The sequence below is a fragment of the Neopsephotus bourkii genome, unplaced genomic scaffold (genome assembly GCF_033783945.1).
Source record: "Neopsephotus bourkii isolate Nb327-2 ecotype Australia unplaced genomic scaffold, CSIRO-AGI_Nbou_v1 NB_1600, whole genome shotgun sequence".
Classification (NCBI taxonomy): domain Eukaryota; kingdom Metazoa; phylum Chordata; class Aves; order Psittaciformes; family Psittacidae; genus Neopsephotus; species Neopsephotus bourkii.
The window spans coordinates 3744161-3769577 of NW_026902076.1; the positions used below are offsets into that span (position 1 = coordinate 3744161).

The 25417-nt window shown below is 36.6% G+C and overlaps 1 protein-coding gene across 5 annotated transcripts in view; it reads right to left on the reverse strand.

Annotated features, from left to right (window-relative positions):
- Positions 1-25417, reverse strand: part of SUPT3H (SPT3 homolog, SAGA and STAGA complex component) — a 268832-nt gene that overhangs the window by 46757 nt on the left and 196658 nt on the right. For all 5 annotated transcript variants that reach the window (XM_061372273.1, XM_061372275.1, XM_061372272.1 and 2 more), the window contains exons 7-11: positions 13814-13889; positions 11067-11179; positions 10387-10494; positions 9599-9787; positions 5814-5924 (exon numbers count right to left, since the gene is read on the reverse strand). In XM_061372273.1, the coding sequence (XP_061228257.1) occupies positions 5814-5924; positions 9599-9787; positions 10387-10494; positions 11067-11179; positions 13814-13889 (597 nt within the window). The remainder of the gene's footprint in view (positions 1-5813; positions 5925-9598; positions 9788-10386; positions 10495-11066; positions 11180-13813; positions 13890-25417) is intronic.

Genomic DNA, 25417 nt, shown 5'->3' on the forward strand with positions numbered 1-25417 from the left:
CAACTTCTGCTTTGTAGCAGAAATTAGTTAATATCATCTTTACTAAATTGAAATTACTGAAGTTCATCACTGATCTTCAGTTTTTTTTTCACTACAGAAATGGATTTAAGCATTTGCACAAAAGCTGAGCCCAATCAGGATCAACAATGAGTATTTTTAAAATATCAGAAGTGAAAGCTCTTGACTGAATATATTATACAGGCAGGGCTGTATAAGGCCCAAGTAATGTCTCTGCCAAACAGCATTCTCTGACGTCACATGTTCTTGGTGCAGGGAATGACACCAGCAGTATACAAAAATGGTTTTGTAAATATTCCTTGTTTCATGATGCATAGACAATTTTATGGGACTGAAATTTTGAACAAGAGAAGGTTTAGACTAGCCAGTCTTTTCATGCTGAAATTACTTGGAGCCTGAAGAAGCGTTCTCTCCAAAAAGTAAATACCCAAACAAAAGTTGGTTATACCCTCTCTTCATTCAATATGCTCCATTTACACACACATACACTTCTGAATAATGGCCACTGTCATCTGCAAGTCTGTGCAGGATTAAAATTTACATTTATAAACACAGTTTCTCTTTAGCTAAGCATCTAAATCACTTCATTTTAGAACTGACATAAACTAGAGGAGACAAAGAATCTGCTTTGGAAACTTGTTCTTTTTGCCTGTGGTCTTCCACTGCTGTAGCTGACCACTTTGATTTTAATTTCAAAGTAAAGGATGCTAGCTGTACATTTTATTAGAGCTAGGTGACAAGCTCTACTTACAAACTGCTCATGTACAACTTACAACTGTTCATATGAAGATTTCAGGTAATCAATACATACTGATCACAGAATAAATATGTTAAAATAATTTTTTTATTGTTTTTTACTCCAACTGTATGCTATTCAGATGACAGTTAGGATTACACCTATATGCCCAGTCAAGACTGCAGATCATTTTCACTATGCACTGTACAGAGGTGAGCTTTTTAGATTAATCTGAATCATCAGAAGTACATTATCGTACTGCCACATTTTTGGCCAGCCTGTAGAAAGACTTAGCTTGTTCTAATTTGGTTTGCCGTTTTCAAGTCCAGGTTGGATGGAGCTTTGGGCATTCTGGTCTAGTGGAAGGTGGCCCTGAAAGTGGCAGGGAGTTTGGAACTAGATGAACTTTAAAGTCCCTTCCAACACAAACCATTCTATGATTCCGTGATTTTTATCTCATTTAAATCCTGAATCCTACTGAAATCAGTGATGCTGCCATGTTGTAAAAGAAAGTAAGAGTCCAGAACCAAAGTTTCCTGAAGAAGAACGTACCCAGGCTCACGCTACAAGATATGGCAATTTGCTGTTTCTCAAAATGTCTTTCCACTGACTTCCCATTGAACTCCAACACATTCTGTACATGCAAGAGAAATAATCTGCTTACTCTCTTTACTCTAGGTCACACTTGAATGAGTCTAATAGATCACTTACCTGAATGAACCGTGAAATGAGCTAATCATGTAATTAGATATAGTGTCCATCTAAAGGGTTGTAATCCTAATACCACTGTATTTAAAATCTTGGGATAGACTGAGATATGTTTAACAATACGACATTCAGGACTATTCCACTCCTTAATTATCTAAATTATTACTCTAAAAAAGAACTTGTGTAGAAGAGTACAATTACAAAGAGATGTTAAAAACATTAGGATATTCATATATACTAATTTTATATCCAAATATAAATTCAATTCTAAATATAACAAATCTGTTAATTTATAAAGACAAATTTCCTATTTTCCTTGACCAAGGAAGAAAGATTTAGACTGCACTTAATTAATACACATAAAATGTCTCACTTCCTTAGCTTAAATGCACAGAGTACAGAGAAATAGATCCAGGTACAGCACATGGAACTGTGTCATCCCACATGATGAAGAGATAAATATTTCCCATTCCTGTCTTGTAAAATTATATGGTGCTATTTTTCAAATCAATGATTTATTTCTCTGCCTCTTGAAAGTCTGGACCAGGCAATACTGAATGCCACCCCATACTGTTAATAGAGAATATATATAGATTAAGTATATGTCTAGACTACCTTAGACATGATCAGGAGGAGAACCTAGAGCACACTTGATGCTTTCCATTGTGGCTAGCACTTGGATACAAAACCTAAACACACTAATTATGTTCGTCATTTTGACATAGCTATCAAGGTCAAAATAAATGCAAACAGATCATTTTCACTAGTTTAATGTTAGTTCTCATTTACCGTATGATTAGAAAACTTTCAAAGTGCTCTTTTGGTCCAAACCAAGATCCATCAAGTGCTGCTAAAGAATAAATTACATGGATTAACTCTTCTTCCAGAACTGCCTTATTAGGAACACTTATCACAAAATCAGATGGAAGAGAGGGACAATCATAATGAAACAGAAAAAAAGGAAAGACATCAGAAAATATCATTGTTCTTGTGTTACAAATACATATAAAGCATCTTAAGAAAGTAGTCCCAAAAGAATACATTTTTGCTGTTGTTTTCTAAAAATAAAATATTCTCCTATATTTGCTTCTTAAACAGAAATAAAATTCAAATTCTATGTATGTGACTGAGCTATTCAGTAGCAAAAGATAAAGCTTGTACTTAACTCAGGTTTTTGACTTTAGAAGTAACACTAAGATTTTGAAGTGTTCTACAAAATAGAAGTTCTTCACATGATCTCCTTCATAAATCTTGATATTTTGGAAAAAAAGTATGTATACACCTGGTAATTAAAATTGATGAGATTCATCTCAGTTCCACCAAGGTTCAACCAGTCAAAACCAGCAAGATTCAGTGAAATCCCAAATAAAACATGAATCACATCAGTACAACTTGACAATAGCAGGATTCTAGCAGAATGCAAAACCATTTTGAACATTTGAATACAGGTCAACCCAGGTCAACTTTTCCACAAAGCTGAAAGAATTAAGCTGTCAGGGGTCCTATCAAGATGAAGGTGGTGAGGCCCTGGCACAGGTTGCCCAGAGAAGCTGTGGCTGCCCCATCCCTGGCAGTGTTCAAGGCCAGGTTGGATGGGGCTTGGAGCAACCTGGTCTAGTGGAAGGTGTCCCTATTTTTGTAAAAAAAAACCCACATTTTCTGTAAAAATTATCTACCTAATCTGAAGGATGCTGGAGAGGGGAATCTTCATCAGGGACTGTAGCAATAGGACAAGGGGTAATGAGTTCAAACTAAAACAGGGGAAGTTCGGGTTGGATATAAGGAAGAAGTTCTTTACTACGAGAGTGGTGAGGTACTGGAACAGGTTGCCAAAAGAAGTGATAAATGCTCCATCACTGGCAGTGCTCAATTCCAGTTGGACAGAGCCTTGGGCGACATGGTTTACTGTGAGGTGTCCCTGCCTACGGAAGGGGGGTTGGACCGAGATGATCTTAAGGTCCTTTCCAACTCTAACTATTCTATGACTCTAACAAAACTAATTTATTTATCTAACAGTCTTGAAATATTTATCTGTTAACATAGAACAATTTACATTAGTTCTCAGATAGTAACTGGTTCTCGGCTAAACAACCACCGGCTAACTATGACTGCATGTAATAAACACACCTCATTTCTTCTGGGAAAGCTATTCAGACAAGGAAGCAAAGCATACCAGGACACTAACATAGTAAGTGCAATCTTAGATTCATACCCAATTAAACACTGGATGCTGAAAACAAAACGAATCTTGGTGTATTCAGGAATAGCTCCTTCCTGAAGTATTGAGATACTATTACAATTCCCAGTCAAGTGGATACTTAGAAATAATTGTGGGGTTTTTTTTGCATTGGCAAAACTGTCACGAAAGCCCCGTTTCTCTCCCTTTGAACCCTGAAAAACTGAGAGAAGATAGATAGGATACAACCAAAATATATACTAACCCATTACATAAAATTAACCTCTCCTTCTTCGAGAGCTTACTTCCATTCATATTCACACACAGCATGACTTCAATGACACAGCTCCCTATACAGATATATAAGCACACCTTGGAGTTTTCATGCAGTAACAATGACCACTCTGTCTTAATTTGGTAAAAATGCAGATGGAACACTAAGTAACCTCTTGTAATCTACATTATAAATGATTTGCACAACAAATACACTTCAGTGATGTACAGGTCTGGTGCATGTGTCTAACCAAATATGGCAGGCCTAAACACATACTCTGTAATATCTCACAAAATGCTTTTCCTGAACTTTTGAATTAAAAAAGGAGCTGTATCAGAGTTCTAAAACATCTGTACAAACTAGAAGATGACCCAAGATTGCTTGTCTCCTTCTTGGGTTGTTTAGAGGGAACAAGATCTGCTCATCTCATCAACCCCATTGACAGCTGGTAATGTCAAAAAAATAAGCTGTTCAGTTAGTTATCATGTTTGGGAAATCTGCAAGATTGCAGGGCACAAAAAAACCCAACCCAAACCAGAGTATTCTATTATATCTTGTGGTTGCAGAGAAATTTAAAACTTTGGTTAATATTTAATCAAACCACTTTTACCGAGATCAGGGAAGGAAGACTTACCTTTCTGTAACTGTTTACATGAGCTCTCGACTTCTTTATAATAAAATTAAATACATTATCTGCTTTCAGAAGTTATTGCCATGTTCTTACCTACACTTCTCAGCAAGTTTCGGCTAAAGAGACCTGCTTTTTGGACTAGAAATTCTATCCTACCCTTTATAAGATATTAATCTAGCATTTGTGAGTAGAAAAAGAGAGAGGTAAAATTACGTAAAGATAATTCATTCCAAATACATATCAACTACCACTAATAAACCAAATATTTAGTGCCCTTTATAAAAGATGTGAACAGTTTTGACACTGGAAATTCTGACACTAGGAATATTATATCTTCACATATTCTTATTTTCACTTGTTTCTCACTTCTGACATCAGTTCCCACTATTTCCTTGATATTTATGGTCCTCACGTACTACTGCAAAATTTTTATGTAGACAAATTTCCCAAATTCAGAATGATTTTCTTGTCATAAAAATCCCTCCAAAAATGGACATTTTTTTCCTAATTTTTAGGCGCTCAGATCTAGTTTGGTGGGCCTGGTTTGTTTTTTTCCCTATAATGACTTCTTTCCTGATGTAGATATTGTGAGGTAAGCAAGGATATATGCCACATACAACATCAGATCAGAAGAAAATGACCCCAATTTATGACACTGGAGACAGACTGCTTTCCGATTTTTATCAGCTGAGAAAATTAAATAAAGAATTCGTTTGGCTGCTCTGAACAATGGATTTGCAATTTGCATAGAAAAAATGATGGCAAAACCTCATATCCCATCAGTGTTTTACCACAAGTTCAGTTCTATTACAATTTAGTGGAGGTTCAAAGTTGTGTAAAGAAACCATTCTCTTCTTCCTCCAACCATAAATGTGTCACTTGAGAGTTCAACTTCCAATAGGAGCACAATCTGACACACAACTAATTTTAGAATATAAAGTGCTCCTCACCATACTGGAATACATATAATTTAAAATAACTGTAAACCTAAACGTTACAAAAACAGAAAATTCAAGCACTAACAAAAAAGCATAATTTGTAATTGAAAGAAAATAATATTTAAAAGAAAACAAAAACTTTTTTGTCTTTCCAAAAAGAGACAGAAATTACTAAGTTTTATTTCCCAAGAGAATTATGCCACTTTTATAAAGAAAATTACAGTTACCACAAATTGCTCTCAACAATTCCAAAGCTTCTTCATTTGACCACTTGAAAATCAAAGTTCTTTAAGATTATAAATATAACTTTTTATAACTCTGTTATTACGTACTGTGAATGGGGAAAGGGGGCCAATCTTGTGGCCATAGCGCCGAATGGCCTCTCTGATGTGGCTGGGCTGGATGGCATCGCTTTGAGCCTCTATACCACAGGCTGCAGTGCTCTGCAACAGAAAAACACATAAATTGTTACTAAATCAAAAACACACAACAGACCTACAGTACATAAAGTATGAAAATAAACCCTTATAAAATAGACCAATTCTTTTTTCCTGAGGACACACATCATTGCTGCCACACACTACATTAGAGAAAAAAAGCTATTAACAAATCAAAAAGGACTTTTACATGAACTTTGCTTAAGAGACCCAAAGAACACCATATTCGTCCTCTGAAATCTTTCACCTACTGCTGCTGTAGGTTGCAATTGAAAAGAGCAGAAAACGTTCAAACTAAAATGAAAGGGTCAATTAAGTCATACTGCAATAACCACAGAAACTATTTTTAAAACATTTGAGGCTCTCATTATGATGTCAAGGGGTGGGGAAAATATTGAACAAGTGCCTGAAGTGGAAAGGAATTTGACACCAAAATCATCATTGAGTAATATCAGATTGAAATTTGAAGCTGAAACATAGATGTGATATAATGGTGTAAGAAGGATGAAAAAAAATTCTAATTACCTCAAACTGGAATGTTTTCAAATTGGAAATGACTTTTTAGATTAAGGATACTAAATAGGAAAAATAAGGAAAAATAAGAATTCATTGCTACTGTCCACTGATTTTACAAAAACAACCCCAGGATTTAAAAAAAAAAGTTACTCTTGTCTCCTTGCTAGTCAAACTGAAATGTTGGGTTAGGCTCCACAGAGATATGGCTGCTTGCCAGAATTCAGATGACTTATCAGAATGATGGCTGCTTGGTAATAAATTCATGAAAATTATATTAGTGAATGCAGTAAGAATGACAAAACCTTAAACTATACATTGAAGTTTAATGTATACACATACAGGGTCCCCTCATACATTTACACTACATACTAATGCTTTCCAACTTCGGATATTTTTAGACTCAACTTTTTATTTTCAAGAGTGCTGAGTCCACTGGAGCCTGTATGTACACACAGAATTATTCATAATATGATGGCAGATTCTTGCCTTGCTGATTGACATAAAGGGAATATGAAACTCAAATATTTTCTGCTGGACTGGGTCTTTATGGACTAAGAATAACATTCTTCACCAACTCATTTGTCTGAATGCTTCAGTTATATCTAGTATGTGCACAACCAAATTGGAGAAGGCATGGGAATATTTCATTAAAAGTGTGCACTTTTTAGAATATAATTACTTTAAAAGGTGTTAAGTAAGACACTATGAACTTAAAATTAACTCACAACACTAGTGAAATTTAATGTAATAAAAACTGTATCTCCAGCTAAACTCTTGTTCCTAGGAATTATAATGGAAATCAGCCACAAACCAAAACATAACCAAACATAGAAAAGGAAGAGGAAAAAGCAAAAGTCTTCAGAGAGGTTTTTAGGATTCACTAGAGGCTTTCTAAACAGATTAAAATAAGAGCAGAGAGAAAGTTGAACATATGAGGAGTATCTACAGCACTGATGACATCAGAAGGGGAAAGTATGTATTTTTCTATTTGTCATTGTAAAAATCACTGGTTCAACTCTGTGAAAAATGAGTATTTGTTTTAGGAGAATAATAACACACACGAGAAAATCACAAGTCATACTACTGCTTTGCAGCTAAGTGAGTACTGCCATGATACATTTTTCAGAGTAGCCCTGCGCAGAAGGACTTGGGGGTGTTGGTCGATAAAAAACTTCACGAGACAGCTTCAGTGTGCATTTGCAGCCCAGAAACCAACACTATCCTGGGCCCCATCAAAAGAAGGAAGTTCAAAGGAGGTGATCCTGCCCCTCTAACCTGCTCTCATGAAATCTAACTTAGAGTACTGTGTGCAGTTCTGGTGTCCTCAACATAAGAAGGGCTGGAGCTGCTGGAGTAAGTGCAGAGGAGGGCCACAAGGATGATCAGGGGACTGGAGCACCTCCTGTATGAAGATAGGCTGAGAAAGTTGGGGCTGTTCAGCCTGGAGAAGAGCAGGCTGCGTGGAGACCTACTGCGTGGAGTCCTACTGCGTGGACTGTAGTGATAGGACAAGGGGTAATGGGTTGAAGTTTAAAACAGGGGAAGTTCAGATTAGGTATAAGGAAGAAGTTCTTTATTGTGAGGGTGGTGAGGCACTGGAACAGGTTGCCTAAAGTTGTGATAAATGCTCCATCCCTGGCGGTGTTCAAGGCCAGGTTGGATAGAGCCACGGAAAACATAGTCTGGGGTGAGGTGTCCCTGCCCATGGCAGGGGTGTTGGAACAAGGTGATCTTAAGGTCCTTTCCAACCTAAACCATTCTATGATTCTATTATTCAGGCCAGAGCAATCCCGGACACAGCTACAGGTTGGACAGATAAGAGATTCAGAGTAGCCCTGCGGAGAAGGACTTGGGGGTGTTGGTCAATGAGAAAATGTACATGAGCCAGCATCAGTGTGCACTTGCAGCCCAGAAAGCTGACCGTATCCTGGGCTGCATCAAAAGGAGCGTGACCAGCAGGTCAAAGGAGGTGATCCTGCCCCTCTACTCTGCTCTCGTGAGACCTCACTTGGAGTACTGTGTGCAGTTCTGGTGCCCTCAACATAAAAAGGACATGGATCTGTTGGAACAAGCCCAGGAGAATGATCAGGGGACTGGAGCACCTCCCATATGAAGATCAGCTGAGAAAGTTGGGGCTGTTCAGCCTGAAGAAGAGAAGGCTGCGTGGAGACCTCAGAGCAGCCTTCCAGTATCTGAAGGGGGCCTATAGGGATGCCGGGGGTGGACTCTTCTTTAGGGACTGTAGTGATAGGACAAGGGGTAATGGGTTAAAACTTAAACAGGGGAAGTTTAGATTGGATATAAGGAGGAAATTCTTTCCTGTTAGGGTGGTGAGGCACTGGAATAGGTTGCCCAGGGAGGTTATGAATGCTCCATCCCTGGCAGTGTTCAAGACTAGGTTGGACGAGTCATTGGGTAATACGGTTTAGTGGGAGGTGTCCCTGCCCATGGCAGGGGGGTTGGAACTTGATGATCTTAAGGTCCTTTCCAACCCTAACTATTCTATGATTCTATACTTTTGCAAAAAACACGGTTCCGCCTATCCAGGTTATTTAATCAATTCTATTTCCCGTGTGGTTCTAAGGTACATATACCCCTCTCAGATAGACTACCAAGGCTCTACAACAGAAGACAGGAACTACAGTATTGGCATCTCACAATCTGAATCTAAGACATCTATATTTTATGCAAAGTAAACAAATATTTAGATTGAATGCAACCAACTGGCAGAAAAATAAAGCAGGTAAAGCAAAGTTGTTATAGGCAAGGAAGGCAGTCACCTTAAGGCTGTTTGGAGAAGGAAAATCACATCAATCTCTTTGCCTACTTTGCTTATGCTTTGACCCTCAAAACCTATGCTAGCTGCTACTGTCAGAGAAGGGGTGATTATCTGTGGTCGTGTCTACTACTGCAGCTGTAAATGAGCAGCTCATCTCATAAGCAGAAGTTGCTACCTCAACAAAATACATTTTGCCAGCATTATCGAGAAGCTTTAGCCTAGTTCTGATGGAAAAAACACTAAACCACACATCTGGCCTAAGAATAACATTGGTAGTCAATATGTAGTATAGGTTAAAAATAGTATTTAAAATGAGACATGTTACTTCTTGAAGACATGTTAATTTCCTTTTCTATTTTTTTTCCCAGACTTGTGCACCAAATACCTTTTTTCTTTTCCTTTGTTTGGATTTGGTAGAGTCCTGTCCAATTCCACCATTTCCCAGGCCTCCTGATGGGGTTTTCCCAAGGTATTGCTGTCCTGCTGATGCTGGGGGTGTGGGTGTAGGAGGTGGTGTGTTTTCAGGAGAGTCAAGACTTGTCTTCCCACTTGTAGATTGCCCTAAGAGATGTGGCTATAAAAGCAAGATGTGAAATGGTCATTATAAAAATCAAATCACAAAAAATCAACCAACCAACCAACCAACCAACCAACCAACCAACCAACCAAACCCAACTTATTGCCTACTTAGATTTACACTTGGAAGAAATGTAATGCAGAATTTACTTTGCTCATTCTAGAGGTTACTATAATACATGCATTGTAGCAATGCATGCAACGCAGCACTTATTGCACTTGTCACTGTTGAAAACTTTAATCTTCAAAGCTACAACAGAGAGCACCATCAATACAGAGAAGCAATTTCCACCCAAGGAAAGAGGATTTATGTTTAAAGATACTGCTAATAATTTAATATTTGGAGCTATAATTTAATGTCTTTCTGTCAAAATCCATAACTTCATAGAATCATAGAATGGTTCAGGTTGGAAGGGACCAGGTTGCTCAAAGTCCCATCCAACCTGGCCTTGAACACTTCCAAGTATGTTCATAAACTGCATAACAGAAGTCTATCAACACTAGATTCAAGATCAGCTACTTTGAAAGCAACAAACTACCAAATACATGTAAAATTAAAACATAAAATGCATCAATATGTGAAAAAGCAAGATTTACCTCAGCAGAATTGTGATACTGTATGAAAGTGGCAGATATGGCATGACTGAACGGGTCACCAGCTTTGGGAGCCATGTCCTGCTTAACCAGAAGGGCCAAGTCCACCAACTGGAGGGGCAAGAACAGGTTTGCTGACATAGTAATTACTGTAAATGCCATGGTAACAAAGAAGTGAGAGGGAGTTGTGAGTTGAGGCCAATTATTCTTAGTGTTTCTCAGTCGAAAACAAACTTTTCAGAGATATATCACCCTAAGAAACCTTTCTTTTCCACTTTGTAAATATATGGAGTAATCTATCTACCCAAGAGGGCTTAGCTTGGCACTAAGGTAAAATTTGTTTTCCAGGAAATCCTTCTTTTTAATCGAATTGTGCAATGGGGTTGAATGAGCCTCAGCACACTGCCAAAGGTCACATAACAAACTATGTGGTTTCAGTTTGGACTTGAATAAAGTTCATGCTGGACTTCACTCTCCTCTGTAACCATTATAAAACACTTCTATTTGTGTATCAGATGGATGAATTCAGTGTAGTATGCATCTGTCACACTGTAAATTGAAAGACAGACAGGAATCCAGTTACCTTGGTTAGCTGAAGTAGTGACTACATGCTTCTAAAGGGCCTTACAATACAATCTGAGGCTGAAGTACACCCAAGAGTAACTAATTCTGTTTGCTCTTACCTGTGCCACAGTCTCATATGCTAAATATGCCAAAATCTCCATTGCAACTGCATTTGGCTTTATTTCCATACTGCTACAGTCCAACCAGTCACGAAACTTGGATGCTTTCTTTGCTGTCAGTTAAAATCATAAGGGGAGAAGGAAAGTTAACAACAGGAAGGCCAAAAGAATGCATTCTTGCGGGTCACAGAAAATAACACAAACGTGAAACCAGGAGTGTTAACGTGAATAATCAAAATGGAACTAGTAGGGAAGAACACATTTAATACAAAACATTTTGGTGACCCATAAGCAGCATGGAGAAAAATACACTATTAATCAATCATACAGGAGATTTCAGAACAAGGGAGGATCTACCTCAAAAGACTGCAGACAGGAGAAACCTAAAACAATTGCATCACATCTTTAATGAATTAAAAAAATCACTAGAATAAATCAACACAAATATGAGTCTGGATAAAATGATACAATAGTGAAGACAAATGAAGAAGTACAGAAGAACTAGGAAGTCCTTGTGTTCACTGTACAGGGATAAGGTGTTGACAAGCCAGCCAATTTGATTTGTAGATGAATCTGCCTTAGATATAAGAAATAAGGATAGATGTAGATCTGCAAATGAACAACATTCATATGAGAACTTCACACTGCTAACAGATGAAATAAGTTAGGAGAAAGTACAGAGAAAACTATAAGGCAAAGAACCATGACATTTGCTAAGAGAGTTAAAGGAGGAAAAAAAGGATGATCTTACTTAGTTCAGTGGTGGACAAGCTGATCACAGAAATCTGTAGAGATTTAGACAGAAAGGAGCTAGCAACATAGAAGTCCTAATGGGGGGTGTTTGTGAAGGCAGGACAACCCAAATAGAGCAGATAAAACGTGGAAGAATTATTTGAAACACCCTTTTCAAATATAGTCTTCAGCAAGGACTAAAAAGCTAAAAATGAGTCAGGTACTAAACCGAAAACAGGTGTAAAGAGTGGTTATTTTTGCACGAGGGAATGGAAGGCTACATCAGGTTGCTAGACAGAAAAAACAAAACAAAACAAAACAAAAAACAAAGGAGGAGAAGCATGCAGATGACAGCAGGACCACAAAATGTTCCCTACAATTTAGATTTGTAATCCTGTAGTACTTGATCCTCTGATGGGCCGTTTCTTTTGCCTGTCTTTAAAGGTGGACAGAAATATGGGGAGCTGCAATTATGAATATATATTGTTAAAATAGGATTCTTCAAGTTCCTTCCAGGTTTATTCTTTTGTGACACAATTGTCATGGGTTTATATTACAGTAAAAAGGGTTTATTACTATAAACATAGCAATAGGTTTTTTTTTTTTTTTTACTAAAAGCTAAGAAACTAAGTAAAAACAGCTTTTGTACTAGTTTTGAATGTTCGGTATGGCCTTAGTATGTTCCATCTAGTTGAGTTCATATTATGCAATTGAGTTTGTGTATAAGTCTCTCTTGCTAGTATTTTCTAAGCCGTGTAAATTCTCTTATTCTTTTAGGACATTAAATGTCAGTGAAAAAGAACTGTATAGAGATGATCATTTGAAAACACTGTGAAAAAATCATTAAGATATTTTTATAGATCACAGTCGTCTGGTCTGCAACATTTGATTTTATTTCTCAGATTTAAGATTTCTATTTGTTCTGAATCCAGACGATAATTTTTTTAGGTTTTAAAAATGATTTTATCACAAACCTCTCATTTCCTGTAGTCACCCTAATCTGAAGTATCATTTATCTAATGGTTCACAGATGTGTGATGCCAAATTATAACTGAGCTTACAAAACATACTGAGTTAGGAAAAGAAATGCTTGCAAAACATGTTTTCCTACATTTGCTGACATTTGCTGATACAGAACAGTATCTCAAATGTGTCACTTATTTGCCATAAATTAGTCACTCTTTCTTTGAGTTCAAAAAGAAGAACAAGATAAGGTCTCTCACTTAAAGACACCATTGTGTTGAAGTCTGTGTTGTAGGATCATGTGCTGTTTTGTCATGATTTTTACTGGCTCCTTCACCTCACTTTCTCTGACATTTGACCTAAAACCTTAGTCATCACTTAACCGCTTCTGTAATGATGTTTTGCTACATGATCAAGCCCATTAATTTACAGCTCATTATAGTTGTGGCCCACAAGTACTTCTAGTAAGTTGGTTTTCAGTGCTAGTAAAGCCCTAATTCTGTCATCATGTTATTAGTGTTGGAATGGCGTATACTGATGAATTTGGCTAATGTTGAACAAATTCCACAGCAGGAGCTTACGGCTTAAAATAGAAAAGACTCTTTAGTACTAAAGTTCTTTGTGTCTCTGTGGACAGGGATATAAAAGCAAAATTTGCTGCTCTTCTCTAATTTTAGATGCATTCCGGAAAACCTGCAACCATGAAACTTTGCTAATATGCTGACTATAACACCACTGTGACAGACTTCAGGCAAGTATGGTTGTTTTAATCCATTAACTCTTTACCAGTTCGATCTTCACAGTCTTCCCCACCAGCACAGCATCTGAGCATTATAGAAAGCTTGGTAAATATTCAAATAAAACACTCTGCCTGGCAGACTGGAACTATGCTAAATTAACTGTTCCCAGGAGTTTTGCAAACAAAGAATTTAAAGTGCTATGATTTGGATGAAACAAAAGTGCTTTCAAAAAACATGAGGTTCTGCTGTGTTCTCTATTACATGAAATAATAATCAAACGTCTTAATACAGGACAGCCATTATAATACTTACAAAAACTCAATTGCCGGCTCTCACAGAATTCTGCATACTGGACCGAGTCCATCATTCGTGTTTGTCTTTCTGCTCTCTGACAAAAGAGTAGAAGTACATCATGTACTTGTTCCAACAAGAACTGCATTCCACAAAAGAAATTACAGCGCCAAAGTGCCCCTGCCATAACCTTGAAGAAACCCTCCAAAATTAAACATGCATTGACCAAGTTAAGATGCAGAAATACAAACCACAGGTTGGTTATTAGTCTTATGAGTTAAATTTCCCAGAGGGAAATATCAATTCTTATTTTAAGTATCTGTTTGTACACTGCTCACCTATGACAGACAGTGACAAGGGCTGACACAGGAAACATGCTGAGCACTCTTGCCCTGACCAAGGTGCACATTTAAACTGAGGCACATGAGTAGACTGCCTACCACTGATGAAATTGAAATTGCAGAGTTATTTAATCTACTAGAAAACAAAAGAGCTGTTGATAAGCATATCTGAAGAGAGGCTACAACCAGCATTTGGCCTTAGCAGTTTCTCAAAACAGAAAAAAAGATACAAAAAAAAGAAAAAAAAAAAGAAAATCAGTACTTCAAACACAGCTTCTTCCTCTATTCTCTGCCTTTCAGGTCACTCTTCTACAACAGACCAATCCATCAGTTTTGAGATCTTGTTGAGAGTCAACATGTTCAATTTAGTTGTAAACACTATCTGTGCAGGAACATACCTGGATATTCTTTCTTTCTTTTATTCTTTACTCAGTCAATCATCTCTACTGTACTTTTACTCAACAGGACAGAAACTGTTCAACTACGCATACTTCTGGCATATTGACTGTATTTTGTGGAGCTGCCATTTCAGATCAGTAAAAATTTTCAGTTAATCTATTCCACTAAGACGTTAAGTAAGTCTAGATTGATTTTGCATCCTTTAAAAATAATTGTCATGATATATGCCATAACCTCAACCCTCATCTAGCATAAGAGATCTGTTTTTTCTCTGTATTAATTCAGCCATACTTTTGAAGACAAAAGACACCACCAGAATCTTCTAATCTGAACAGGCACAGGGCCCTTCTCACATGATACATTCAGAAACGGTAGTCCTAGAATTTCTTGCGTAATTTTACCATACATTATAGAAAGGAATCTAATCTGGGTTTTTCACATGTTAAGAGGTAACTCATTCATACAATTTAAAATGCTAACTTTTTATGCAATATGGTTTACATTTCATAATCATTTATTCTTTTGTTTACCAGTGATAAATCAATAGTTGCTACTGCCAGGTAATACTGAAATTATTAACTCTAGGTGGGTAACCAAACACACTGAGCTTCTCTATGACAAAATTGTCTTGAAATTTTACATGGAGAATGTAAGAAAAAACTAGAAAGAGAAAGAAAATGTAAGAAAAAATTAGTTCTATGTTTATTAATTTATGCTTGGCTTTTTTATACTTCTGAACACCTACAGGAAAAGAAAGGGAATTAGACTGAATTAGAGGTCATTCAAGAAAAAATAGCTTAAAATGTTCATGACCAGATTTAAGAATGTATTTCACACAGGGCTTAGTTTCAACCAAAAGCGTATATCTCCAAAAAGTCAAGGTATGAAACCATAAGAATCATACACACCCTTCCCTCCATGTATACACTATGCCATAACTGAATTGTGGTTGAAGTAGCATTGAAGTTGATGGTTTGGTTTGAACACATGCTTGAAGTTTGTTTACTTCAACAGAGCAGGTATGATTTTCACAAGGTAAGAATATGGTCTGTAGAAAAGATTAAATCCTTCACGTATCAAAGGCAGGAAGAAGCAGTTAGATTAAAGAGAATGATTATCCTCTTCAGAAGCAGACATCTTACTCAAGCCTCTCAAAGAAGAAAAGCAAATTGTCTTAAACATTAAGGAAACAAATATAGCTATCTTCCAAACAGTAATTCATTTAATAAATCATTACACCTGGTAAGAACAGAACCATAACTAAGGATACAAAGTGGTATCAGGAGATGCTGCTGGCACCAGGACTACTTCTGCAGTGAGCCCATACAGCTGAAGAAACCATGCACAAAGAAGGTGAAGTATAGGTGCTGAAGAAAGGTGCTGCTGAGGGATTTTCATTTCTCCTACAAATTGCCTACAGTATTTGTCTAAATACGGGACTTAATTTTGTTCTTAATATACTAAATGAATGCTCAGACTTACTTTTTCTCTGTATGGATTTTTTTAAAATGTAGTAAAATTACCTGTGTAGCTGTGAAATAAAATTGCTTGTTCCCTCAAATTCTCCTCTCTAAAAGAAGTCTTTCTTACAGGTGGGTTCTATAGTAATGGGTTAAATCATTCTGAGACACAATAGCTTTTAAAATAAATATCTGTATTTTCTTCCTAATACACTTTAAAAGAACCCCCACATCATGGCACGGAAATGCACAGTTCAAGGTATAAGAATAGCCATTCCATCAGTCCTACCAGTTTTAGAATAGTCTATAAATAACCAGCAAATGCAGGAGAAATATACAAAGGTATATTAACTTTACGGAAATACCAAAGCAGAAGACAACAGCAGATCATCTTTTCTCTTCACTTTACAGGATTACAACCAGTAATCATTTTCTCTTACATCATCCCTGCTTTGGAAAAATTTAATGCAGCCTTGCATCTACATTTCTAAGGTATATTCTATAAACTGAAAACCAATCAATAATATGGGATAAAAAGGGAGAACTGACCATATTACTGTGAACACAGTGTTTCTCCAAGCCAAAGGAGTTTAAAGGAAACAGCATTCAGTGATGGGAAGTCACGGGAAGTCCCAGGAAGTTTGTGAAAATGCCATAAGCTGTAAGCAATGGTTTCTTTCAAGTCTTCAAAATACCCACTTGCTTTTCTTTTTACAGTCATTTTTGAACTTTTTTTTTTTTTTCTTTCCATGAGAACAAGAAATCACACAGGATGATTTAACTCAGAAATAACTTTAGTTTTATACAAGTGAAATTTTCCAAATTCTATTCTTGGAAGGAACAGCAAATGACTCCAACAGGACTGAAGTCCTCTTTCATCAGTATAAAAGCAATTGGCTAGGAATCTTTCCTGCATGAAGAAACACTGACACCCCTAATGATATGCCTCCTTGAAGTAATCTTAGCTTGAAACCAGATATAATAAATAACATCAATGACACTGCTCCACTGGTTTACCAAAAAAATTAAAAAAGTATTGTTTTTACTCCCTCTATAGTAGTACTATAGTCAGTCTAAGAAGTTAAGAAGCTGAGTTATGTGGTGTACAGCAGAGTTAAAATACTCTGAATGCTTTCCTTGGAACATGCTGAAGGCTGCAGTAGATAGGACCTGGCACAGTAAATGTGCTTGGTCTTCCAAAAAAATGTGTTGCATTATATCTTTCTTTCAGCATGAAGAACTAAAAAGGAAGACTAAAAAGGGAAAGGAAAGAAAAGGCAGAGTTGCATGCTGTCACCTACCATCCAAGATGAAAAATAATCTTATTTTGATTCCATTTTAACGCTTTCACACTTGACATATAAAGCTCTTTGTGTGTGGGGAAGGCAAGAGGCCAAACGTTAACTTGCTTACCAACTCTTCTGTGTTTGAAGGAAATGTGCCGAGTAGCTGCTAAGCTGGAACATTTGAAAAACGTATGCAGCATGGCTGGACACCCCTGTGTTTGGCAACAATATTAATGATGAAGATGTTGGCTTCCCAAACTTCTTGAATATTCATATTGTGGCGTGACTTCCTGATTTCCTTTGCTAAAGGCCTCTTCATTGTGCATCCATCACGGTGCCAAAGGAGCTAGGTGGCTACCCCAGGGAAAAATCAAAGTTGCCCTGAAATGATTGATATTACTAAAAGAATATGCTAAATACTCATTATTATTATTATTATCATCATCATTTAGACTAGAGAATAACAGGGCACTGTATGCTGTACCAAAAAACCCAAAACCAAAAAGTAATTTGAGGAATAAAATACAAGATAGCTCAATATTGAAGAGTTTACAAATATGCTGAAAATAGTTTTACTTTTCTGTATCTAGAAATCATCTGAGGATTATCACTATCTGAAGACTTTTGTTACATAAAGAAAAAATGTATTTACTCTTCTGAGAATCACTTGAATTAGTAAGCTAAGAAAAAGAGGGTTTTAAGAGTAAGCATTTTCAAAGATCAAGCTTACTTAGAGTTTTGTACAGAAAATAAAATGCCACTTGGGGAAAGATGAATAGCTTTTGTAATGTAATGCCTGATTTGGCTATAAAGTACAGACATACAGGGAATTTTTATAATTTTTACCTACCCCTTATAGAACATACCATACATACTGCAGTAACCATTAACCTGAACAAGTCTGCATAGCAAACTTGAGGCCTTTGATGTAATACTGGTGTTGAGTGCTCATGTGTTTAGTACAAAGTTCCCAATAATAGAAGAAAACGAGGTCTTTTTCTGGCAGACCGAGGTGATCCCCAGTTTAATGTATTTCACAGTTATAACTAGAAAGAACATTTTTTCTTTTATCTCTACAGTATTATTAACCCCATTCCCCATGAATAAACAGAGTTTAAGACCTTAAGAACCTTAAAAATCTTAGCTATTACACAGATGTTAAGGATCCACAACTGTAAATGACATGAAACAAAGCTGTGGATTATGACAAATATTAATTACACCTTTTTTAATTATAAATTTTCATTATGAAAAACTGGTGATTTTCTGTCCAGGGCCAAAAGATGGGATTTCACTCAAACAAGTTAGATCTCTGCAGTATCCTAATTAGTCACCTAAAGTCCTTTTACAGTAAGAAAGATATTAGGCACTTTTAGAGAGCAATTTCAAGCTAAACTAGATGTTAAAATAAGTCAGATGAATGACATCTATGGATTTGTCTAAAGTTCATAAACTGTATACATCAGGGGTACAGACACTTGCTTAGGTCTACATGCCTACAGTACAGACATCCTCAGAAAAGCAAGATGAATTCTACTCTGATCAGTGAAGAACACCATTGAGGGCTAAGCAAAAGCCAAGACTAAAGAATGACTCAGTAAATTTTCTTCCTGCTCTGATCTCAAAGCAAAGCAATGCAAATGTATACAAAGGCGGCTCTGTACCCTGTCTGCGTGTTAACTCCATTCATCTTCCCCAAAGTATGCAAAATGTATCCTAACAAAGTATGCGCAGATAAGCAGGGGGAATGGAGCTGGCAAGACTACTTAAAATTATGTAGAAATTTTGAGGGAATTATGAAAAAAAGGAAGTAAATGAAATTGAACAGACAATAACAAAATGAATGGATTAATTCCCAGCAGTCATAATCTCATTGCTTAAGGAACAAATAAAATTCACCTCCTGAGAGGGACTCACTGCCCCTCCAATACTTTGCCCTTGAACACATGCAAATTCTACACATACTGTATTTATTTGAACGAGCTCCATATAATTTCCAAATTCTTTGTCTAAATTTATTACTGCTAGTCGGAAAAGTGGAGCTGGAACCTTGCAAGCAAAACATTTCCATTTCACAGAATACCTTTGATTTTTACAGGAAAATATTTTATTATTTTAATGCTAGAATAAGTATTGTCATGAATTTTGTAAAACTATGTGTTAAAATCATGGCTATCTTCTACCTTGTTTTTTTTTTTTGCTTTTCAAAAAATTTTAAATGATTTTGGATAAACTTTGCTACCAAACTTCAAAAGTTATGTGGGATTTATTAATATATTAACACAAGTGACCTTTCCTCACTTTTCTGGTTAAGGACACTGTAACGCCTTTCTGTGGTTTCCATCTGGCTGTACATCAGAAAGTTTTCACACCAGTTTAATATTAGGATACCTCTGTGTCTTCTAGACAGCATTCTTCTGAGCACTTATCCTGACTCTGTATCAATTCATAGATGAGGTTCATATAAACAGCTTTAGCACCCACAAGGAAAGCTTGCAGTCACCAAAATAGGCATCACTGCATTGTCTGGGAGATACAAACAACAAAGCAGCCCCTTTTGCATAATGAGTTTCAGGTTTTTTCTTTTATTTGCAGTCAAAATCAGTGTCGTGGTTTAAGGCCAGTCGGCCACACAGCTTGCTCAGTCACTCCCACTCCCTTCCTCGCCTCCATTCCCAGAGGGATGGGGAGGAGAATCGAAAGAACATAACTCCACGGGTTGAGATAAGAACAGTCCAGTAACTAAGGTATAACACAAACCAGTGCTGCTGCCACCAATAATAATGATAAGGGAAATAACAAGGGAAGAGAATACAATCGCTCACCACCTGCCGACCAATACCCAGCCTGACCTGAGCTGTGATCTAACCCTTATGGGTAACTGCCCTCAATTTATATAGTGGACATGACGTGCTGTGGTATGGAATACCCCTTTCGCTAGTTTGGGTCAGGTGTCCTGTCTCTGCTTCCTCTTGGCTTCCCCCCCCTCCCTGGCAGAGCATGAGACTCAGAAAGTCCTTGATCAAAGTAAACATTACTGAGCAACAACTGAAAACACCGGTGTTATCAGCGCTGTTCCCAGGCCAAAAGTCAAAATCACAGCACTGCACCAGCTACTAAGGAGAAAAATGACTGCTACTGCTGAACCCAGGACAATCAGCCATCACATTCTATTTAATGATAATACAATAATTATAGAGGCTCACGTATAAGCAAAAGGAAAATACTGTAAGCTATAAGAAATTGGTAAAATATTTCTTTTAGCTTTATGACTACAGATGGGGATAGATGATAAACGAAAGGACAGAAAAATTAGAAATGTATATTTACTCAACATTTGTATTGGATTCTATGCAAATTTCTTGTAGTTATTATATATCATCTTAAAAAATGCTCAAGTGCTTCTCACCCTCATAATATTTCCCCCATTGTCATTTGCAGATAGCTTGGTTTTGAACCCAGTTTAGGTGCAGACACTTGGCAATTTAGCACTGAATAAGAGGCAACTCAAGAGTTGCCTACAAATAATGTGACTCCCTGAAACTGCACTCCTTCCACTCCTCTGAATGAACTGAAGCTTGTTTATGGTCTTGGATGAAGGCTGGCTCAGAGTGGTACAAGCACATGTCTTGCACACTTGCACACCATCCTTGCTGTAGAGGAGGATTGGAGTAGAGTCCTACTCCTACAAAATACAAATGGAATGGCATAAGGTTAAGGTGGTGATTTCAACGCAAAGTTCAACCAGGAGATCAATCCTATACATAAGACACTTCAGTAAAACTCAATTCCCAAATATATTCTATCTAGTCACCTACCTACACTATGTCCAGAATTATTCACTTTACAGCTGTGACCTGTTAAGCAATGCATCCAGTAAAGCAAGTTAAACTGAACAGTAGGTAACTAAAAAAATCTAGGGACAAGCCCTCTCATTCACTGGCTTTGCTTAGTAAATGCATGTAAGAGAAAAAATCTATAAAAAAAAAAAAAAAAGCAAAGCACCATAAAATTCTGTTCTGTTAACACCCAGGATCAATATATGCTTCTAAAAAGACATTTCAGAGTTTTGGTGATGTTAAATTAGAAATGAAGAAGACAAGTCCTCAAAAGCATTGTTCTTACTCTCTCTATGTGGAAAAGAAAGGAAAGCAAATTGAGCCCAATGCACATACTAGCAAGCAATTCCTCTGATAAAATTCATTATCCTGTAAGGCATATCTCTGCAATTCTTTGTGCATCAGGCCTGCTGACAGATACTGAGAAATGGCTTTCTGAGTGGTCTTCTGGAGCTCCACAAGAAAAGAAGTATGAGAAGATTTAGGAAAATTTTCAGTAGGAGAAACTTGAATAAGTTTCAGACCATATGACCAAAACTTTTATTCTCATATTTGTAAATATTAAAATTCTGTCTTTTCCCTTATGCTTAATAAAACAGACTTGTCTTATATTCATCCCCAGTAGATCAGCCAATACTCACATTATCTGCCATTCTTTCAGCTACTACAATGCTACAGGCATATACACACAGGCACCCTTGGCAGATGACGGTCTTTCAATCAGAGTGGAAACAAAAATGTTTATAATTAAAAATGTTTGGGTTTTTTTTCTAGCTACGTTGTTCCTTGAAAAATTATTTTTTAAAAAAGCCCATCTTCCAAAATAATGGCAGAATGTACAAAGAAATCCAAAACACACTTTTTTTATGTGTGCACAAGTAATTTGGTATCCATTATAGCAAACCAATTCATTAAGTCTGAATTCAGTCTCACAACTTATAGATGAAATCGTGTCTCTATAATATCCCCAGCAAAGCTTTTGTTAACTTCAATAGATGTAGGATCTCACCCTATGAACATCTCTCCTAACTTAAGGTTGCACCTACTATAGATGGTTATCACTCTCTTGCTAGAAGAAAGCAGAAAAATGGGTTTTCAAAATAGACACAAGACTGAAAGAGACTTTTCTCTATATTATCCTACATGCAGATTAGAAATACAACTAGGACTCCCTCTATAAAGGTATTCTGGAATGGAAACAGGCCAGTGTGGCTCAAGGGAGAATGCCAGCTGCTGCTAAACTGGCTGTGTTCTTTCATAAAGTCATTACAGCACTGCCTTGGGCTAGGACTCACCTCATACAATGCTGGGTGCTTTAATATAACCAAGTCACCCTTTATAATCAATGGGAAAAGAGAGGCACCTCTGTAGGCTGATCACATCTATGAAAGGTGTGGTAAGAGAATGTGTGAGCTCTGGATGTGCCTTTCTCCCTGCAGACACAGGAATGCAGGTGACTGACAGAAACAGATGTCTGGATTCCAGCTGAGAACTTCTCACCCTTTAGCTATACAAAGCAATTGTTAATGCAAACTGGGAGATGATTATAAACTATGAGATGCACCTAGACAAGATACTGATCTGGTTTTTGAAAGGAAGGCCACTAATTCACTTAAACTATTAACAACAAGAATGAGTAAAACAATTTAGCTAAGCCATTTTCCACAACAAATCCAAATCTGCCAACTTTTATGATGAATTTGTGTAAAAAGTGCATTCATGAATGTCTATAAGGAAAATATTAATTAATTAAAATGAATTAAAATTAAAATACATGGTACCACATGTACACAGATGTGCTCCCCTTGGCATGTGACTGGAGAATGCAGTTAGTTGAACTTACTTTGTTCCACTGCAATCAGAGAACAATACAGAGTGGTATTCAAAAATGCATTCTTGCTTCCTTAACACAAGAGTGTGCATGTAGACATTTCACATTCAACTTGTGGCATTTACACCACTGAGTCTAACTCTGTGGTCAGATTTGTAGTCTTTCGGAAAAGACTTTTTAATTTGATAACTGCAAAACATGAAACTCCAGATAAAAATCACATCACAAAATTCAGGGAATAAGTGAGTCAATGTGAGTTAAAAAGGAAATGCTTCCCTCAGAAATCAGTGACCAGTATGAATTACATATAATCTGCATGTGATTTTATATAGACAGAGTACATTTCTCTTTAAGCTTAAAATACTTGATAAGAGATGTCTCTCTCAACTTCATAGGCTGAATTTGGCTGCTTCCTGGCTCTTGAACAACCCAGGCTTCCCAACCAGAAAGGGAACAGGACTTTGATATTCAAAACTCCTACCTAGCTTCTGCTCCTAATTTTCCATCTGAGCATGACTGAGTGCAAATGAAGGCTGAATCAACCACAATGTAAGGCTTGTTCACAACTGCTGCAAAGCTTATGGGGTTATTTGCACTGATACTGAACCAGTACAAACGCTGTGCATGGTGATGCCATGATACACTCTAGCCACATATCCCCAGCTTGCACAGGCTGGGGGAGAAAAAAGCAAAACAAAACTGCACCACATGCCTGGGTATGAAAAGTAAGAAGACCCTAAAAATTACTATCTGAATTAAAAGGCTTTGAACAAGAGATTAGTTGTTTTGCTTGTCATACATGACACTGAGAACAGAATCTGACCCAGTATGAATATTTCCTTAGTTAGATGTTAATAACTTTGTGACACTTGCTATTTATTTAACTATGCAAAATTGTATATGATGCTATGAATTACTTTTTCTTAATTCCTTTAAATATGTGAGAATTTGTCTTCATAGTAGTCTTGTGAGCATTATCTCCACTATACACATGAGAAATAAAATCGTAAAAAGATTATTTTCCCAAAGGCGGTTTGCTTAATTGCCAAATGCTTTTTATTCCCCCTCTACTTTCTCTTTTCTCTTTTGAATGTTAGGAAGGAAAAGGAAAACATGAAGATTCTGGGATTTAACACAATGATTTAGCTTTGGAATTAAGTTAATTCGAACCATCGGCTGATCTGCCTAATTTGGAACAATCTATTTATTTAGTCCCTTACGCTGTGCTCATTGATAAATATACCACAAAATTATTAAGCATTTACATAAAACCAAAGAAACATATGCTGTCATTAATTCTAAACAATTGCCACCATCCAAAGACACTACAGGATCTGTCTGAGTAAACAACCCCATTCCTTTCTTCGGAAAATGAAAAGGGAAATCTCAAAAAAAAAATGTATTCCTGAATTGTGTAAAACTGTCACAGTAATATTTAAACCAGTTCCATTTCATTTGCATAAGCAACAGAACTGAAAATTTTAGTTGAAGCTTTACCAATACATCATTTAAAAACAGAAAATCCAAAATTTTCATTTCTAAACAAAATTTGCCAGATTTTGTTAGTTTGGTTAAGATTGGAGGAGTATTTTGAGACTTTCAAGGATGAAAGTCAGTGAAACTTACTGATATGAAAAACTATGTGAGCATTTGCTGGCAGCTTTTAGCATCTGAAATGTAAAAGTTCTGTATTAGTGAAACCCCCTTTTTTAATAGCAGGCTTCCAATAAATTGTATCTTACATAATATCACCTATTTCACAGCAAAACAAAGAACAAAGTTGTTTTCGGGAGCCTTGTGGAATCATCATAGCTTACCTTTAACAGAAGAAATGGATCCTATATATCCTGCTCTCTTGCTTTACAGCACTGACTGCCTCCCCCCCAAATGCCCTTACTACTATAGACCCTTCATGCATGTGTAAAAAATGAGGTATCATTATAATAGTTTTGATAGGAATTTCATTTTTTTAAATGGTGAGATGAGGGGAAGGAGAGCAAAGAGCATCTACTGTATACAGATTCATTACCATAATCTTTACTGATAGTTTATCCTGTTTCCTAATGAAAGCAAAAAAAACCCCACCATGTCTATTAAAAAGCCATCAGATTTGGTATCCTGGTGACACTTTAAAGAGCACATTATGTGGGAAAACAAAATAAACATTTACCCTGGCAAATGAAAGTGAATTCAGGATTTGACATACTTGGCAGGAAGGTAGAATTATATTCATGTCAAGTATGCAGAAATACTAATATAATATTTAAATATTTGCTTAAGTAATATAGAATTTAAAACAACACATTAGAAGAAACATTTTTTGTGAAATAGTTTTAATTTTTTTAGCATAGGACATGCCATGAAAGTAATACGTTCAGCTGAAATTTTAGACTTCTACAGCCTTTGTTACACATTCCCTTCACTTGTAAAGTGGTAAAGACGTTATTGACAAGTCTTTATTTATATTTC